The 20,092-nt window shown below is 49.4% G+C and overlaps 1 protein-coding gene across 12 annotated transcripts in view; it reads left to right on the plus strand.

The window, feature by feature from the left end:
- The first annotated feature begins 295 nt into the window (after window positions 1-295).
- BICD1 (BICD cargo adaptor 1) overlaps window positions 296-20,092 on the plus strand; it is a 215,956-nt gene continuing 196,159 nt past the window's right edge. For all 12 annotated transcript variants that reach the window (XR_016213039.1, XR_016213040.1, XR_016213041.1 and 9 more), the window contains exon 1: window positions 296-871. Coding sequence is in view for 8 of the 12 variants with exons in the window: in XM_089303972.1 (XP_089160098.1) it covers window positions 659-871 (213 nt within the window). In the remaining 4 variants the exon portion in view is untranslated. The remainder of the gene's footprint in view (window positions 872-20,092) is intronic.

A 20,092-nucleotide genomic window follows, 5' to 3' on the forward strand; every position in this document is an offset into this window, starting at 1 on the left:
GTGGACGCCCAGGTCACCCCCGGGGGCTTGGACGTGCGCCGGGACAAAGCCAGCAGTGAACGCCCGCCCCCCACCCCGTGCGCACATCCCGCCGCCCCCGCCCCGACCCCGTGCGCCTTCCCGGCGGAGCAGCTGGCGGCGGCCCCGCGCGCCGGCGGGAGGCGCCTCGGGAGCGCCCGGCCGGTCCCGCCCCTCCCCGCGCGCCGACTCCACGCTCCCCGCCCCCTCCGGCGGCGGCGGCAGCGGCGGCCGCGGCCGGGCGGGACCGGAGGGCGCCGGGAGCGCCTGCATCACTGGGCGCGGGCTGCAGCGGAGCCGGAGTGAGCAGGTGCAGCGAGGAGCGCGCGCCGCGGCCGGGTGCTACTGCAGTGGCGCGGCCGGGAGACATGGCGGCCGCGCGCCCCTGAGGACGCGGAGCCCGGAGCCCCCCGGCGCCCCGCCCGGGCCATGCGGCGCGGCCCCTGAGCGCTCCCGGGGGCCGGCGCCCCGGACGCGGTCGTGAGCGCCCGCCGCGACCCAGCATCCGCGCGCGCGCGGCCTCGGCTCCCCGGACGCGCGGCTGCGAGCCGGCGCCGCACTCTGCCTGGCGTCCCCGCCGGCCTTGGCCGGCTCGCTCCGCCGCCGCCCGTGCGCCTCCTCCGCCTCGCGCGCCGGGGCTATGGCCGCGGCCGAGGCGCTGCAGACGGCGGACCAGTACCAGGCCGAGATCGAGCGGCTGACCAGGGAGCTCACGGAGACGACGCACGAGAAGATCCAGGCGGCCGAGTACGGGCTGGCGGTGCTGGAGGAGAAGCTGGCCCTGAAGCAGCAGTACGACGACCTGGAGGCCTCCTACGACGGCCTCAAGCAGGAGCTGGAGCAGCTGCGAGAGGTGAGGGCGCGCGGCCGGGGCTGCGACTGGGCCCCTGGGTGGGTGGGAGAGGCTGGGGCGCCCTTTGTTTTTCTCCCGAGAGGAAGATCACCCACGAACCGAGTCGCGGGCTGGAACGTGGTGGGGCAGTGCCCGAGGGGCGGAGAGGTCGGAGGGGTCCCCGAGGGCGGCGTTCAGCGGCGTTGGAACGCGCGCACCCAACTTCTCTCTCCGTTCGGTGTCGGCTCCGTGCCGGTGACCGTGACCGTCCCGGGTTTGCGCCCCAGGACGCGCGGTTCCGGATCTGCGCCAGGTGCGCCGGGTGGGAGAGGGAACTGTGGTGCGGAGAAGTCTTGAGCAGTTCGGGTCGCCGGGGGCTGGGCTGGGCCCTGTGGCCCTTCAGGTCGTTGGGCTTAAGGAGACGTTAAAGCGATTTTGCTGCCCGACGCAGCCGCCAGTGGGTTTGCCCCTGAGGCCCGGGAACGGGGAACTCCCCTGCGAGTGCTCCCGGGGCGCCTCGCCTGTCGGGGGCCGGGTGGCCCTGCGTGTCCGAGGAGGCACACGGTGTGGGGATGACGGTGGCCAGGAAGCCAGAACACCGCACGTCGTGTGTCCTCCCTGCTGTTTGAGGAGCGCCGTCTGCTTCCCCTGGTCGCTGAGGCGCTGGGGGTGGCAGGGAACTGGCCAGGAATGCAAATGAATATACACAAGTCTGTGTTTTAGGCGCCTGTTGGCGTTTTAAAAGCTAATTCTTGTTTGACATACAGTGTTCTCAAAATCTTTTCTTACAAGGTAAGTTTGTGTTTTTTTTTTGGTGGGGGGAGGTGTCGTGTGTTGTTACAGTTAAAAAACATGATTTATAACCTATCCGACACCCAGCCTTCTAAATGAGTACATAATACAGTAAGCATTTATACTTTCGGAGATGCCTTATTTTCTTCTGATGCCTAAATACCAAGAAATTGATGTAGTACATGTGCTTAAAAACCCAAGTGGAAATTAATTTTTATGTATCAGGCTGTCAGTGTCTAGTCTGTGCTTTGTTTTGTTTTTTAAACCGTGCGCACGTCTGTTCTCAGCAGCGGCTGGATTTGTTTATATTTTCCAAATTGGATTAGGTCTTGGTCTGACATGTGTCCGTGCCGTGGCGGGAGCCTCTTGGAGGAAGGCGACAGGATGAGGACTGTAATTCTTGGAGCTGTGTTGCTGCTGTCTTCACCTCTCCGCGCTGATTAGCGGAGTGCAGAGCAGTCGGTGTGAGGGCATCACCTTCTTGGTGCAGGAGGGGTTTCATGTGCTGAAATGGAACGAAACTTTGCCTGGCCTTCCTGCTTGACTTCAGCTAGGGAGTCTGTCCTTGCACTTCCCCTGCGTGGTGAACCTTGCTGCAGTTGGCTGTGGCGTTTAGAAGACCACAGGCTCTTGAGACGAGAAACCTATTATTTATTTACTTCAAATAGACACACAAAATGGTTTGTGTTTGTCACTGATGACATGATGATTTGAAGCATATACACACCATGGAATGGTTAAATCTATCTGATTGTTGCAAATATGTTACTTCCTAGTTATTTACACAGTGAGAACACTTACCCACTGTATGCATCTTTTGAGAATACAGTGTAGCTTCATTAACTGTAGTTGTCTTGCTGTGCCATGGATCTCTTCAACTTATTCCTGCTGTGAGAGTGACATTATGAATCCTTGGACTAATACCTCCCCACCCCTCCTCCACCCAACCACCCCAGCCTCTTGTAACCTTCCTCCGTCCCTCCCTCCCTCCCTCCCATCTTTCCTTCTTCGACTTATTGCAAAGGCATAGAGAGAGTGAGCGAGAGAGAGCGAGAGAGAGCGAGAGCTCTTCTGTCAGCTGGCTCCTTTCCAAGTGCTCACAACAGCCAGAGCTGGGCCAGGCTGAAGCTAGGAGTTGGAAACTCAATCTGAGTATTTCACACAGGAGACAGGAAGTGATGGTAGAACTTGATCCCAGGCACTTAGATGTGGGATGGGAGTGTCCCAAGCAGCAGCTTAACCACAGTACCTGCCTCTGACATTTTCCTAAGAAAACTGGAAGTGTAGAAAGTGACTAGTAAAGGGGGAGGCCTTGTGGTGCACTGGTTAGGGCTGCCATGTGCAGTGCTGGCATCCCTGACACCAGAGCTCCTGTCTGAGTCAGCTGCTCTGCTTCTGATTCAGCCTCTGCTCATGCACTTTGGAGGCAGCAGATGATGGCACTGGTACTTGAGTCCCTGCCACCCATGTGGGAGACCGGGATGGAGTTCCTGGCTCCTGATTTCAGTCTTACCCAGTCCCAGATGTTGTGGGCATTTGGGCAGTGAAACAGTGGGTAGAAGATCTCTTTCTCCCTTTCCCTCTCTTACTTTGTCTTTCAAATAAATAAATTAGCTAGTCTTCAAAAACTATTAGTTTCATTATCAGTACTGAGAAAAATGAGGAAAAATGTTTTGTAGGAATAATATCAGTGGTTTCTTAATGCAGAGTAATGAAAATATCATAATTTTTCTTTTTTTAAAAAATATTTATTTATTTGAAAGGCAGAGAGTTACAGAGAGGCAGAGAGAGAGAGAGGCAGAGAGAGAGAGAGAGACCTTCCATCTGATGGTTTACTCCCCAAATGGTTGTAATGGCTGGAGCTACACCAGTTTGAAGCCGGGAGCCAAGAGCTTCTTCTGGGTCTCCCACATGGGTGCAGGGGCCCAAGCACTTGGGCCGTCTTCTAGTGCTTTCCCAGACCATAGCAGAGAGCTGGATCAGAAATGAAGCGGCCGGCAGTTGAACTGGCACTCATATGGGATACCAGCACTGCAGGTGGTGGCTTTATCCTCCTCCCCCTTCTTAAAAAAATTTTTTTTAAATTTATTTGAGAGATAAAGTTACAGACAGAGAGAGGGAGAGACAGAGAGATAGATCTTCTATCCACTGGTTCACTTTCCCAATAACTGCAATGGCCGGAATTGAGCTGATCCAAAGCCAGGAGCCAGGAGCTTCCTCTGGATTTCTCATATGGGTGTAGGGGCCCAAGGATTTGGGCCATCCCCTGCTGCTTTCCCAGGCACATTAGCAGGGAGCTGGATTGGAAGTGGAGCAGCTGGGACTCGAACTGGCGGCCATATGGGATGCTGGTGTTGCAGTCCAGGGCCTTAACACGCTGTGTCACAGCACTGGCCCCCATAATTTTTCTATAAAAATATGTAATTTTTAAATACAAATTTTAAGTAGATTTTTTTCTATGTGGTAGGATGCTAATAATAACTATTTAGGATTATTCTTGCCAAATGGCACTTATTTATATGTGCATTTTGAGCTGCATTTAGCATAAGTAAACATATTTAAGTTTTTAATAAACTGGCTAAATACAGTTTTATGAAAATATATTTTAGAATAAAACCACTGTACTTGATTATTTGATAGCAGGACTTATGGCTTTCATGCTGTTGATGCGATTTATACTTCAGTTGGATTATCACTTAAATGAGCTAAAGCAGACTCAAGTAGTGTTTTCTGTTGGAAAAGTAAGTCTACCATATTGGTGCAAACTGAGGCTTTCAAATGATGATAGCCTAAAGAAGCCATTTTTGCAAAACGTATTTTGTGAGTGGCCTGATTTCTTCATGATCAGGTTTATGTAGTAAATGATGTAATACGGTACCTGTAAAATCAGGCATAAACAAAAGCTTTGACTTATTCTAGGCTCTTTCAGCAAATATGATTCACTGGAAAACCAGCAGGCCAGTTTGTGGGAATGTGAACAGAGGACCACTGCCCCGAATCCGCGGTGGGCATTGCTGGTTCGTGTGTGGCAGCCTGGCTCAGGCTTACCAGGTGGCTCCGTCTCCCAGAGTGAACAGCTAAGGGTGTTGCCGCCTTCCTTCCTGGCTGGGTCCTGCTGTGACAGTAACACAGCTGAGTCATGTGCCTGAAGATGTGCCGAATCAGGGGGAGGGATTCATTCATTTTCTTGTGACTTCTAACGCCAGCGCAGTTGCGTTTTGTCCTGCCTGCTACTGTTGAGGGCTTTGCCTTGAGCCTGATGACGCGGACTCTGCCGTTCTGCACGCCGAGGAGCAGACTTGCAAGCAAAGCACTAGGACCTGAAGGAAGGAAAGGGCCGTGGCCTTTGCCACGCGGCGTCCTGCAAGCAGCGTGTCCCTGGAGGGCTTGAGCAGCTTTGTAGTTTCACACACGGTACCTGCTCTTCAGCGGCCCGGGGGCTCCTGTGCCCCGTAGTGTCCAGGCCTGGCTGGTGCTGTGTCTGGGATGTGTGTGACTCAGCTCTGAGTGTCTGTCACTCAGGCCAGAATAGCATCTGAGAAGAGTCCTAAAGAAGCTTTCGGGAATAGCTTGAAAACTAAAATTATCCGTACTTAAAAATCTCTCCATGTCATGTTTGTTTACTTATTTATTTTTTTGGCTTGATAAATGGTTGCAAAGTGAAAGTTGCGATGTAATATGTAGTAGAGTTTAAAAGAGCCCCTGGGAAACAGGTGACTCAGCATTGCTGATGGCGCTGTAGGGAAGCTGGGCTGAGAGCTTCGGGGGAGTGCGCAGTGAGCGCCCAGCAGTCCCAGGACCTGAGCTCGCGTCCTCAGCACTGACCCAGAGTGGACAGCTTTGTGCTTTCTCGGGATGATGGGTAGACACTGGGTTCACCTGTACACAGGATTAGTTTTCTCTCTCGTGTGCTTAGGAAGGTTGTTAGCTCCTTTCTCATCTGTGAATTCTAAGTCAGGAAATCATACAAGGAAAAACCTGCAGGTTACATTTCCACTCTATGAATAAACACGAAGAGGAAACGAACACTTTATCAATTCACTTAGACTATCATTTAACATCTTTCATATTGCTTTTCAAGGAGAAATGCTTACATTATCACATTAACGTTAAATTAGCTTAAAAATTCAAAATGTGTCATCATATACTTTGGAAACTTTACAAACAACCTCAGCTAGCAAACTCAGTTATTTTCAATTCTGTCTGTTCTGTTTTTGAGCCAGTTGCTAGTCTTGAACCATCCCTCCTTTTAACTTAAACTCAAGCTGTCATCAGTGGTAAGTTGCTTCTCTCTCAGATACCGTTTTGCAAGGTTGTATGATCTTTCATCACATTCACTGTGTGTTACATGGACACCAAGAGCAGATAAGTTTGACAATTAGAGTTTCTTCCTCGAAGATACTCTTCCCCATCATTGTTTTCAATGCACTTATATTTGGTGCATCCCCAATTTGAAAACATAATTGCTTCTGTGTTGAAACAAGTGGTAAAGGACATTCCTATTTTTAAAAAAGTTTTTTTTTTATTTATTTGAAAGGCAGAGAGAGAGGGAGAGTCAGAGAGAGAGACAGACAGAGAAAAATCTTCCATCCACTGATTCATTTTCCAAATGACTTCAGTGGCCAGATCTGGGCCAGTCTGAAGCCAGGAGCCTGGAACTGCATCTGGGTCTCCCAAGTGGATGGCAGGGGTCAATCATTTGGGCCATGTTCCACTGCTTTCCCAGGAGCATTAGAAGGAAGCGGGATTGGAAGTGGAGCAGTTGAGACTCAAAGCTGTAGTGCTTATATGGGATGCCAGTGTTGCAGGCAGCAACCAAACCCCGTGTGTCACAATGCCAGCCACAGGACTTTAACCCAGCCTTGTACCTGGGACTGAGGCTTGGGGGGCGGGGGGGGCGTGAGGGAGTCGGTCAGAGTCTTACTGTTCAGCAGCTCACCACAGTGAATGACAAGTCCAGGGGGCAGGGCAGGTGAGCCACTGGGAGAGGGCAGCAGCCACACCTTGTCCTGGGAAAGGAATTGAACAGTGTCTGTGTTAGCTGTCTTTCATCTTATCTCACTTGATCCTTGAAGTTAGTCAGAGGACTTTCTCACAATTTTTGCTGATAAGAAAATAAAAAAAGGAAAAGTTGTTGTACTGTGTACAAGGCTGGTAGAGGACTGGGTGGTTTGCATGCCCTGTCTCTGTGCGAGGCAGACACTGCTTACACTGGGACTTAGAGAGCTTAAGAGTCCTTCTTAAGGCTGCAAAACCAAGTGGTAGACGTGGTTCAGGGAGAAGCCCACGTCTGTTCTCTGCGCCGTATTCCTCCAGGGGATGAAAACTCTCTGCCAAGGCCACTGTGGAGTTTAGAAGATGCTGGTGGTGGCCACAGGGGTGAATTAGAGCTGTGGGGGGGGGGGGGCAGGCAGTGGCCGTAGGGATGGTGAGGAGGGGACAGTCTGTGGCCATGTATGAGGTTGGCACAGCACTGTATTGGATGTGCCTGGAGGTGCAACGTGGGCGACTGAGCCAAGCTCAAGTCTTCTCAGGATGGAAAGGAGGTGGTTCTGTTTGCAAAGGCAGCTACCATGGGGAAGAGCAGTTTTAGAGGGTCAAGGTCATGCCGAAGGTGTATGAGCACTTTTAGGAAATTTTATTTGAGAGGTAGGGGCAGGCAGAGACAGCGTGCAAGGGCGATGGAGAGAGCTCCCACCGACTGGCTCAGTTCTCAGATGCCTGCAGCGGTGAGAGCTGGGCTGAGACTGAAGTCTTCCAGGTAGGTGGCAGGGACTCAGTGACTCAGCCATCAGCGCTGCCTCATGGCATGCACCTTAGCAGGAAGCTGGAGTTAGGAGTGGGAACCGAATACGGAGCCCAGGTCCTCTGGGGATGCAGGACTCCTAACGGATACCTTGACTGCTGGGCCAAATGCCCACCCCTTGAGTACTTTTAATTCGTGTTTTCTTTGGAAGGGGCATAAATTACATGACAAATCCAAATGCTGAAGTCTCAGTGTAATAAAACAAATGCATAAATTGTGCATTTGTCATCTTATTTGAAGCTAATTTCTAGCATATGGGATATATGAATGGTTTCACAATGTTTTCACCAGTTAATTTGATTGCATTCTGAATTAGGAGAAATGTAAACTAATAAGCAGAGGACTAAGAAGCTGGCTAGGCCCAGTGAGGGTGCAGAGGGCAGCCTCTGTGGGAAACCAGTCCCTGCTGACCCTCAGGGTTGCCTGATTGGGGCCAACAGCATTTGCCAGTCTCTGAGTGATTCTTGGGGGTGCATCGGCACTTTTCATTTCAATTGGCCTTTTTCTGTTTTTGGTCACAAGAGTGTTAAGCATTGCAATTGGGTACTTATGACAATTTCTTGCAACTCTCCAAGGTAGAGAAAATCACACACAAATGAATTGTTTCCCACTTCTCTCCTCCCAGTCCTGTCTCTGTGGTTAACACGTTGGTGAGCATTTTTTTATACTTGTTCTAATTACCTTTGCACATACTGTTCCTGCGCTTTTGTTTTTCTCAAAACAGGTTCTAACCACATACATCACTCTGTACCTGGTGTTTTTTTGATAGTATGTCCTTTTATTTTATTTTGTTGTCTTTATTTGTTTGAGAGGCACAGAGATAGAGGCAGAACTCTATCCACGGGCTCACTCCCCAGATACCTGCATGATCCTAAGCCAGGGTGCGTCAGGGTCCAAAGCTGTGCGCCAGGCACTAAATCCAAGTCTCCCATGTGAGTGTCTGGAGTCATCATCACTGCCTCCCGCGGTCTGCATTCACAGGAAGCCAGAGCTGGTTGGTGAACCCACGCACTCCAGGCATCTTAAGCACCAGGCCCAGGGCTGCTCCTGGTCTGGCTTTTTTTTCTTTTTTTTTTTTTAATTTTTTGACAGGCAGAGTGGACAGAGAGAGAGAGAGAGAGAGAAAGGTCTTCCTTTGCTGTTGGTTCACCCTCCAATGGCCGCCGCAGCCGGTGTGCTGCGGCTGGCGCACCAGGCTGATCCGATGGCAGGAGCCAGGTGCTTCTCCTGGTCTCCCATGGGATGCAGGGCCCAAGGACTCGGGCCATCCTCCTCTGCACTCCCTGGCCACAGCAGAGAGCTGGCCTGGAAGAGGGGCAACCAGGACAGAATCCGGCGCCCCGACTGGGACTAGAACCTGGTGTGCCGGCGCCGCAAGGCGGAGGATTAGCCTAGTGAGCCGCGGCACCGGCTCTGGTCTGGCTTTTTACACCGCACTATTTCTTGGAGAGAGCTGAATTTTGAAGAGACTGATTTAAAAAAATTAACTTCATTTTATTTGAAAGGAGGAGAGAGAGAGTGAGAGCGAGAGCGAGAGAGAAAGGACTTCAATCTGCTTGATTATTTTCCAAATGCCTTCAATAACCAGGGCTGGGCCAGGCAAAAGCCAGAAGTCTATAACTCAGTCTGTGCCTCCCACCTGGATGGCACAGCCCAGGTATTGGAGCCATCACCTGTTGCCTCCCGGGATGTGCGTTAGTAGGAAGCTTGATTGGAGTCATAGTAACTTGGGACTCCAACCAGATGCTCTGGTAGGTAATATGGGTGTCTCATGCAGTGGCTTAACTTCTGCACCAAATAGAGGCCCCAAGATACTGATGATTTTTAAAAATGTTTGTTATTTTCATGTACTTAAAAGGCAGAGTGACACACACAGAGAGAGACAGACAGAAGGAGAGATGCCCTTCCCAGATGCCCTCAACATCCTGGGCTGGATCAGGCCAAAGTGAGGAGCCCAGAACTCCATCTGGGTCTCCTGTGTGAGTGGGAGGGTTCCAAGCACTGAAGCCATCATCTGCTGTCCCCAGGGTGCACATTAACAGGAAACTGGGTCAGGAGCTGAGTAGCCAGGACATGAACTGGCCCTCTGATATGGTTTGTGTCCATCCTAAGAGGCTACTTAACCTGCTTTCCCACAGTGCCAGCTGCTTACCACTGATATTTCAAGTGTGGGAAAAAAATGAGACTGATAAGAGAACTATGGAGCATTGGGGAGCGGGGGTGACCCTGCGAGTAGGGGTTGGGAAAGGTGGCCCGGGTTGGGCCGAGGATAGCCTGGTGGTAAATGAGGGGCAAAAAGTGTGGGGTGTGGGGGTGAATGCGGCTGCCCTGTGGCAGGCCTGTGTGATGATACCAGGGCAAAGATGGAGAGCTTTGAGGGGGAACGGGCAGTGCCTCTGCTCCTTGTCTTGCTGGCTGGCCGTGGAGGTCCATTTGTCAGCACAGCGCTTGGCTGCCTCCCAGGGCCAGCAGGAGCGGGTCCTGCAGTGTGACCACATCCTGTCGGTGCCCGGCCTTGGGGAAAGGCCAGGATGACTCAGGCACTTGGACCTTATTATCTTATCCCATCTTTGTCCTCTGATCGAGATTTGAGTTCATCGATGAGGATCCTGTCCAGCATTTCCGATTGAGCGTGCGTGCTCGAGCTGGGCAGGAGAGGGAACGGAGCCGGGGGTCGTTTGCAGAGGGGTTCTTGCTGTTGCAGTGGAGGGGTTATAAAAGGAGCAACTGACACCTTATCCTCCTGGGATTTATCACATTTTCCACAAAATTAAGGTGTTGGAATGATCTCTGATTTTTACTGGCTTTAAATTTCTGAGATGCTACTGATGTTGCTTATTTAGCTGCCTGCCCTTTGATTTTCTTTTTATGATTTATTTATTAGAAAGGCAGAGTTACAGAGAAATATTGATCATTCTTCTGTTATGTTGGTTCACTCTCGAAATGGCTGCAACAGCTGGGACAGGGCCAGGCCTAAGGCAGAAACGTCGAACTGCATCGTGGTCTTCTGTATGGGTGCCACTGGGCCAAGCACTTGGGCCATCTTGCACTGCTTTCCCAAGTGCACATGCAGGGAGCAGGATCAGAAGTGGAGCAACCAGGACTCAACTCGGTGCTCATATGGGATGTTGGTGGCACAGGTGATGGCTTAACCTATTGTACCACAATGTCAGCCCATACCCTTTGATTTTTATATCCATTCTGCTTTTCCAGTAGTGCAGAATAATCCTGCTTGCTTGTACTGATTTCACCTGGTCTTTGGAGATCTGTTCTCCACTGTTTTCTGTGTTTTTCTTCCTATTTTCTCTCTCATCACTCAGTTCTCATCAGGATAATCTACCATTTTTTGGTGTGATTTATTTATCTATTTTTAGTTATTTGGAAGCTGGAGTGAAATAGACACATACTCTTACACACACACACACACACACACAGAGAGAGAGAGAGAGAGAGAGTTTTTCCATCTGTTGGTTCATTTCTCAAATGCCCACAACAGCCAGGTCTGGGCCAGGGCAAACCCAGAAGCCTGGAAATCCATCCAGGTCACAGGGGACTTTAGAAACTTGAAGTGAGTCCAGATGGAAATGGATTTGAGCCAGGTGTTCTGAGGAGAAAACTATGATTTGAAATTTTTTCAAATGGGACAACAAATCCAGTTCATAGTTTTTTTTTTTTTCTCTTTTGCTTTTTAAAAAAGACTTATTTGTTTGAAAGGCAGAGTGACTGAGAGGAAGAAACAGACACACACACATACACAGTGAGAGAGAGAGAGATCTTCCATCCACTGATTACTTTCCAAATGGCCACAACCACCAGGGCTGGGCCAGGCCAAAACCAGGAGCTTCTTCTGGGTTTCCTGCATGGGTGGCAGAGGCTCAAGTACTTAGACCATCTTCAGCTTCTTTATTGGGTGCATTAGCAGGAAGCTGGAGGGAAAGTCGAGCAGCCCAGACTAGAACCAGCACTCATATGGAATGCTGATGTCCCAGGCAGCAGTTTATCCCACTGTGCCACAGCACTGGCCCCCAAACTGGATGCATTTTGAAGCTGTATGATTGCATTGAAGCAGGTCTGCAGACTCAGTCTTTGTTTTCATGTGTGCACACACATGCACATACGCAGACACACATGCATACATGGACATGCACACGTGATTATATATTTTGTTATTTACAGCTATTCCAATGTCTTCTAGTCTGAATTGTCAATTATTCGCATCCTGTACCAGTCTGAATTTTTCTTTTTGCCTCAGATTGCCTGTTACTTCTTGTTTAGTCCCACTTATTCACTCAGACATTGGTATCCAGTGGCTACAGTGTTGGGCACCATGCCATTTGCTGAAGACGCAGGTGAGCAAGGTGCACCATGAACCTGTCTATGCAGAGCTTATGTTTCAGACCTGGAAGAGAAGCAGTGAACACACACACACACACGCAGCTCCGTGGTGAGAAGTGCTGTGAGGGAAGGGTCAGAGACTGGCAGGGGAGGGTGAGACTGGCAGGGAAGAGTGTCCTCAGGCCAGGTCTCCTCCAGTCCTGCATGCTGAAAAGAACTCAGTCATAATGGAGACCGGGGAAAGTGGTGTTTAGGAAGGGGGACAGGTGCAGAGATCTTGGAACCCTTTTGTAGTTGTTAGGGGGGAAATAATTGGTCATGCGGCTCTGTAAAAATAAGCATTCAGATCTGAGAAATACTTGTTCTCTTAGGTAGCTGTATCATCTTTGGGTTGTTCTAATGGGCTGTTGGGTCTTGCCATTGGAGCTGCTTGAGCAGAGCCTAGGTTTCACCTCCCTGAGGTCTTCTCAGAGAAAGGGTAGAAGCAGACTACACGGCTGGATCCCCTGGCTGATGGATTTGTAGCACCACTGCTGCTCCAACCCCCCCCCCCCCCAGGGCACTTCAGTGGCTCGCTGGAGGTGGAGCCTGCCCTCAGGTGTTCATCCCCTCCCCCTACAGACACCGCAAGGCTGGGAGCAGTTTCCAGCTCTAGGCCTCTATGTGAAGAAAGCAGAGCTGGGAATGTATGAACTTACATAAACGTCTCTATTTTCCAGAAATAAAGACCCTGTAAAGCATAGAGAAATTGAGCAGACATCATTAAAAACTTAGCTGCATTTAATGTTCTGTTTTTGAGGTTTGTTTGAAGTTTCTTTTTAAAAGTGATTTGTTTCTCTTATGTGTGTATTTTGTTTGCAGTTTTCGGTTTTGGAGTTGATTATGCCAGCTTTACAAGATTGTAAATGGAATAGTAGAAAAGAGTTCTTTGTGCAGTGGATAACTTAGGGGTTATTTTCAGTTGTTCTTTTTGTTATATGTGCTTGCTCTTTTCAATCATTTTAAGGAGAAAAACACTACTCTAAATGTAATATTTAAGTGCTGTGTTTCCATCTTTAAACTTAGAATGGAAAATAAGAAACCTGTTTACACTTACGTGAACACAGTAACAGTAGCAATTTCCTTAAGAATGTTTTGCACAGTTGGGCATGGGACTGCAGTAGAAATTCTCTTGTATCCTGCAGACTGATATGGAATCAAATGTCGCTTCTGGGGAGCCCTGAGCCATGCATTTTTGAAATTCAAAGAGGTTTATAATATAACATAGATGAGCTTTCCTGATAAGGGTCACTGCTGCCTGTTTGCTATATGGTTTTTCTTTCTTTCTTTTTATGTTTTTTAAAGATTTATTTATTTATTCGAAAGGCAGAGTTGCAGAGAGGCAAAGAGCAAGAGAGAGAGAGAGAGGTCTTTCATCCGCCAGTTCACTCTCCAGATGGCTGTAACGGCCGGAGCAGGGCCATTCTGAAGCCAGGATCCAGGAGCTTCTCCTGGCTTTTCCACGTGGGTGCAGGGGCCCAAGGACTCGGGCCATCTTCTGCTTTCCCAGGCCATAGAGAGCTGGATCCGAAGCGGAGCAGCCAGGACCTGAACCGATGCCCATATGGGGTGCCGGCACTGCAGGTGGCAGCTTTACCTGCTATGCTGGCCCCTAGATGGTTTCTCTGAGTCTTTCTGAAGTTGACCTCAGCCTGAGGTTACTAGAGGAAGACAGGATGAATTTGGTCTTCTGCATGACTTCCTCTGTTGAGCTGGACATACTGCTGTCTTGCAGAGTTCTCTCTGATACACAACCTCTTCTAAACCACACACTGGCTTTCTTCCTGCTCCGTCTGGTGTGTCCAGACCCTTAAGCTTGAAATCTCACAGAAATGTTGTTAGGGAGAAAAATCAGGAGGTAGACACTTGGCCTAGCCATTAAGATGGAGTTCCTGGTTTCAATACCTGCCTTTGGTTCCTAACTCCAGCTTCCTGCTAATGCAGACAGTGGGAAGCAGTGGCACAGGCATAAGTAATTGGGTTTGTGGCACCCACATCTGAGACCTGAATTGGATTCCCAGCTCCTGGTCTGTCTCCAGATCTAGCCATTGTGGACATTTTGGGGGTGAACCATGGAATGGGAGCTCTCTGTTTCTGTAAGTTTGTTTCTCAAAACAACAGCAGCAACAACAAAGCTTAAAGAAAGTAACAATTAGGGAAAAGAAAAGAAAAGAAATTACATTGTTTTCTAAGACCAATTATAAGTACCTTTTGACTTTTTTGAATTTTTTTAAAAAGTGGACAGAGGTCCTTAAGTAATGTTGGAACTTGAGGACTAGCTGTGGCTTGCTAATCTGCTTCCAGTGACCCCAACAGCAGGAAGCTCCTTTTTGGCAGTATTTTAAAATAATTCAGAACTAGAACCCTACTTCCTGTTTTTAAAGGAAGATTTGTTTATTCATTTGAAAGGCTGAGTTACACAGAGTAGGAGAGCAAGAGAGATCTTCCATTTGCTGGTTTACTCCCCAAGTGGCTGCAGCAGCCAGGACTGGGCCAGGAGGAAGCCAGGGGCAAGAAACTTCATCTGGCCATTGAAGCCATCTGGGGAGTAAACCAGCGGATGGCCTTTGCCTCTCTGTAACTCTGCCTTTCAAATAAATGAGTAAATAAATCTTAAAAAAAAAAAAAAAGAAGCAGTAGCAGCTGCTTCATCAGTTCTCCCATATGGGTGGCAGGGATCCAAGCACTTGGGTCATCTTCCACTGTAGCAAGGAGCTAGATTGAAAGTGGAGCAGCTGAGACTTGAACTGGTACCCATATGGGGTACTGGGGTTGCAGGTGATGGTTTAACATGCTACACCGCAATGCTCGCTCCTAAAACCCTTTCTTAAGATAATTCTCAGGCCTTATGCCTTAATCATGGTCAGTATTTCCAATCAGGTTTTTCTTTTTTCTTTTTCTTTTTTTTTGACAGGCAGAGTGGACAGTGAGAGAGAGAGACAGAGAGAAAGGTCTTCCTTTTTGCCGTTGGTTCACCCTCCAATGGCCGCCGCGGCTGGCGCGCTGCGGCCAGTGCACTGTGCTGATCTGATGGCAGGAGCCAGGTGCTTCTCCTGGTCTCCCATGGGGTACAGGGCCCAAGCACTTGGGCCATCCTCCACTGCACTCCCGGGTCACAGCAGAGAGCTGGCCTGGAAGAGGGGCAACCGGGACAGAATCCGGTGCCCCGACTGGGACTAGAACCCGGTGTGCCAGCGCCGCTAGGCGGAGGATTAGCCTAGTGAGCCGCGGCGCCGGCTCCAATCAGGTTTTTCAATCCAGTGCATGTGTTTCTTGTGGCCAAATGAACAATGTATCTTTGTAAACTGGCTTGGACACACTTGGATGCATTGTATCTGTGCTGCAGTTGATCTTCTAGTTCCCAGTCACCACGAATGAAGTGAATGATGATCATTCATTCATCGATTCACTCACATACGTTATTGGCAGATGAGAAAGAAATAGTGTTTATTTGTAAGTTACTTATATGCTGTTGAGAGCAACAGAGAATAGGAAATTTGTGTCCAGTATTTTACTGGAAAGCAAAGTTGTGGACTTCTGTGTCGGAGCAAACTGTAGCTCTGTGATTTAGGCCACACTGAGAGCGTGGAGCGTCAGTTTCCTCCTCCGTGAAGGGGAGGGAGTGTCACTGTCTAGTCGGGAAGCCACACAGGAAGCCTTCAGGATGGAGCCTGTTGCACGAAGAGCTGGTGAGTGACGGCTTAGACGGTGGTGATCATCAGAATCAATAACAACAGAAAGGACTTGGCGGAGCTGGATCAAATGCAAGTTCAAGGGATCAGAGGACACTGCCTGACTGGCAGCTTTTGCAGGGCTTTGAAGAGTGGTTAGGGATTTCCAGGGAGGGAAGCAGGACAGGGTACTTTTGGAAGAGGAAGCAGCGGGAAGCCCAGGGAGGAGGTGGGAGGTGAGCCTGAGGGATGTGTGGGCCAGCCACAGCCTCAGCACAGTCAGCTGAGAGCCAAGGCCTGGGGCCTCTGGGCAGGTACCTGAGCTAACTTGGGGTCTGCATGTAGTTGCAGCCTCCCACGCCCCTGGTGGGTGTCCGGGTTTGTGAACCAGACAGTGGCAGCTTCCCAGTCTTAGCCCTGGTGCCACCATGTTGCCCTATTGGCTGGTCAGTTTGGGACCTCTGTGCCCACTGTCCTTCCACTGCTCCTCATGGCCCCAGAAGCTCACACAGCCCTCTGAGAGCCACTAGTGCCCTGCGTTCCTGTCTTAGCCTCTGACTTGGACGTTGAACCCTGTGCACACTTGACTCTTCCCTTGCCTGCTGCATTTGCTGCAGCATTGGCTGTTTTCCTGCTCTCTGTTGTCTGTTCTCGCAGTTGCCACTCATTCAGGTTCACGCTTTGCTTCTGTCTGGGACAGGGTCACCACTGAGGTCAGGAGCTCCAACCTTGTTCTGTTTGTCCTGGGAAAAGCAATGAAGTGTCAAAGCATGGGAACAGCATAGTTAGCTTCCTGTTTTAAAATTGCGATTTTTGACTTAATTTTGGCAGTGCTGAGCTCTAGGACTTTTGACTAATCTTCCTGCTGGTGACAATTAAAAGAGATGGGTGAAATATAAAAACCAGCCCTTAAAATGCATGAATGAATGGCTGCTTATTAAGGGTGCTTAGAAGTTAAAGCAGAATCCTCAGGAGTGGGAATTTAGTGTGGAGGTGAAGATACAGCCTGGGACACCTGGGTCCTTGTTTCACTCCCAATTCAAGTTTCTGGGTAACACACACCCTGGGAGGTCGCAGGTGGGTCCCTGTCAACCACGTGCGACATCTACATTGAGTTCCCAGCTCCTGGATTCAGTCTGAACTACCCCAGCTGTTGTGGGCATTTTGGGGAGTGAGCCAGTGGATGAGGGTTGGATGTGTGTCTGTCTTATCTCTCCTTTGCAAATCAATAAAATAAATGGGTGGGAAACTAAAAAACAAAACAAAAGTGGAAGCAGGTATTGTGGTGGCATGGATTAAGCTGCCACTCGGGATGCCTGCATCCTGTAACCCAGTGCCTGGGTTCAGGTTTCTGCCCCTACTCTTCCCGTCCATCTTCCCACTAATGTGGATGCTGGGAGACAGCAGGTGATCGCTCAGGCACTTGGGTCCCTGTCTGACCACATGGGAGACCTGAATGGAGTTCTAGGTCCTGATGTCTGCCTAGACCAACCCCAGCTGTTGCATGCATTTGAGGAATGAACGAGCAGATGGAAGATTCTGCCCTCACCCCACTGCTCCGCTTTTTGAATAAAAGAAAAAAAAAGCAGGCACCTGGGAAGTAAGCAGTGCATCCAACCTGACTTTTGCCTGTGTGCATTTGCTGAGTCAGGTGAAACGGAGCCACTTAGCAAAGAAGAGCGAGTACAAAGCTTGGAGTCCCCCACCTTGGGCTCCATGGAGCACATCCCAGCGGTAAGGGAGGATTGGATTAAGTGTCCTCTTCCATCTCCGGCCTGGACCACGTGAAGACCTGTGTGCCTCTCCCCAGACTCCTGTCCCTCCAGCTGGATGTCACTGAGGTTTGCAGACTGTTCCCGCAGTGTGTGTGTGTGTGTGTGTGTGCGTGCGTGTGTGTGCGCGCATGCACACGTGTGTGAAATCCCCACAGTGGTAAGGTCAGACCTGAGTTGAGTGTGCTCCCAGGTTGGTCATGGCCTGCAGCATGTGTCACACCTGCTCTGCAGAAGTGGAGCAGTCCAGTGTCAGGGCCGGTGTGAGAGAGTCACTGCAGAGGCTGTTCTCACAACAACGAGAGCCTACAGTGAAAAAGAAAATCACAGACTGCACCCTGAGCAAGGCCCCAGCGTGTCCACATCCTTGCCTGCTGCCTTTCATTGTTGTCTTTGGTGGCAAGGCGGCGCCGATCTTGTCCTTCCTTGGCGTTGCCCACCTGTGGCAGGTGGGGAGAGTCGTCTGCTTGCAGGTGTGGTTTGCACCTGGTGACTGCTGCTGAGGGGGCGTCTTCCTCCGTGTTAATGCACATTTATGGCTGCACATCGCTGAGATGCTTTTTCATTTGCTCTGCCCATTTTTCTTTCTGTTTGATAGTTTGTTATTTTTGTTTATTTAAAAGGCAGGGGAGTAAAAAGACAAGATGGTCAGATAGATCTGCTAGTTCATTGTCCGAATGTCCTCAACAGCCAGGCCTGGGCTGGCCCAAAGCTAGGAGCTGGGAGCTCAACTCACACCTCCCACGTGGATGACAGGGACCCAGCTACTGCCGCCTCCCAGGGGTGCATTGTGAGGAAGGTGGAATTGGGAGCAGAATCTGGACTTGAACCCAGGCACTCCATGCAGACATCCCAAGTGGTGTCGTGACCACCATGCCAGGTGCCTGCCCTGTCGTGCCCATTTTTCCAAGGGGTTGTGTATCTTTTTCATATTGACTGTGGGAGTCTCTTTGCCTGTGTACTTGTGTCTGTTGGGGGGGGTGTCTTTTTCTAGTCTGTGGCTTATCTTTTCATTCTCTCTGTGATGTCTTCTATTGAAAAGAAGTTCCTACTTTTACTTTGGTTGAATTATCCTCTTTGGTGCTTATAGACTGTATTTTTTTAATTCTTATTTCAGCAGTTGTTACTATAAGGCCATAAAAACATTCACCTTTATTGTTGTGTCAATATCTTATGGTTTGCCTTTTTAGTATTTATTTTTTATTTTATTTGAAAGAAAGAGAGAGTGGGGGAGAGAGAGAGAGAGGGAGAGAGAGAGAGGGAGGGAGGGAGGGAGGGATCTTCCATCTACTGGTTTACTCCCCAAAGGTTTCTAATAGCCAGGGTTGGGCCAGACCAAGACCAGGAGCCTGGATGTTCACCCAGGTCTCCCACATGGGTAGCAGGGTCCTAAATACTTGAGCCATCTGCTGCTGCTGTCCCAGGTCATTAGCAGGGAGCTGGATAGGAAGCAGAGCAGCCAAGATTGAAACCTTTGCTCTGATGTGGGATGCTGTGGTGTCCTAGGTGGTGGCTTCATCTGCTGCTTCACAACACCAGCCCTGTGTGGTTTGCCTTTTACATTTAAATCCTTAATTCTCCCCAGAACTGATAGTTGTTTTTGGTGTGAGGAGTCTAATTATTTTCCATAATTTTCTCCCTATAAAACTTGGACAGCCAGTGATTGCAGTACCTGGAATTCTAGTTGGGTCCCACATGTGGGTAGCAGGGACCCAAGCACTTGGGCCATCTTCTGCTGCTTTCCCAGGTGTGTGAGCAGGAAGCTGGATCAGAAGCAGAGCAGCCAGAACTCAAACTGGCACCCATTTGGAATGCCAGCATTGCAGGTGGCGGCTCAACCCACAGTGGCACAAGGCCAGCCTCCCCCACCCCGCTTTTGTTGCTTTTGAACAAGCTCCTGTTCAACTTAAAATATCATCTGAAATCTCATATTAGCAGCAGCTCTATAAAAACCATTCCTTTGGGTATTTCCCTTTAGTTGTAGTTGTTGGAAGAATACGTTTCTCCTATTAATTTCTCTATTGGACTGTGTAGATATAAATAATATTACAGTAACATAGAATTTAAAACTTTTATGGAGAAGGCTCAGGTGAATTATTAGGTTGGAATTATTTGCTTTTTATCACTTTGTATTATTTCATTTTCAGTATTGTGAAAAATGTAACTGTTTCACCTCTTTAAAAAACCATTAGTAGTGTGATTTGTGTTCAAATAATTTTAAACTAGTATTTTTTCCTGTATGTGAATGGCTTAATTATATGTTCAAGCCAAAATATTGGAGGTTTTTTCCCTTCATAAGATGAATATATATATGGAAGTAAAAGTATTTTTTGAAGATTTATTTATTTATTATTTGAGAGGCAGAGTTACAGAGAGGCAGAGGTGGGGGGGTCTCCCATCTACTGGTTCACTCCACAAGTGGCTGCAATGGCTAGAGCTGTGGTGATCCAAAGCCAGAAGCCAGGAGCTTCTTCCAGATCTCCCATGTCAGTGCTTGCCCAAGGACTTGGGCCATCTTCCACCACTTTCCCAGGCCATATCAGAGAGCTGGATCGGAGGTGGGGCAGATGGGTCTTGAACTGGTGCCCATATGGGATGCTGGCACTGCAGGTGGCGGCATTACCCACTACTGCACAGCACCAGCCCCAGCCCCTGTAAAAGTACTTTTTTAAAAAAGTTTTTTTATTTACTTGAGAGGCATAGTTACAGTCAGAGAGAGAGTTCATCCGCTGATTCATTCCCCAAGTGGCTTTAATGGCTGGAACTGCGCTGATCTGAAGCCAGGAGCCTGGAGCTTCCTCTGGGTCTCTCATCTGGGTGCAGGAGC

The sequence above is a fragment of the Oryctolagus cuniculus genome, chromosome 9, assembly GCF_051225735.1.
Source record: "Oryctolagus cuniculus isolate XC-2025 breed Fujian yellow rabbit chromosome 9, ASM5122573v1, whole genome shotgun sequence".
NCBI lineage: Eukaryota > Metazoa > Chordata > Mammalia > Lagomorpha > Leporidae > Oryctolagus > Oryctolagus cuniculus.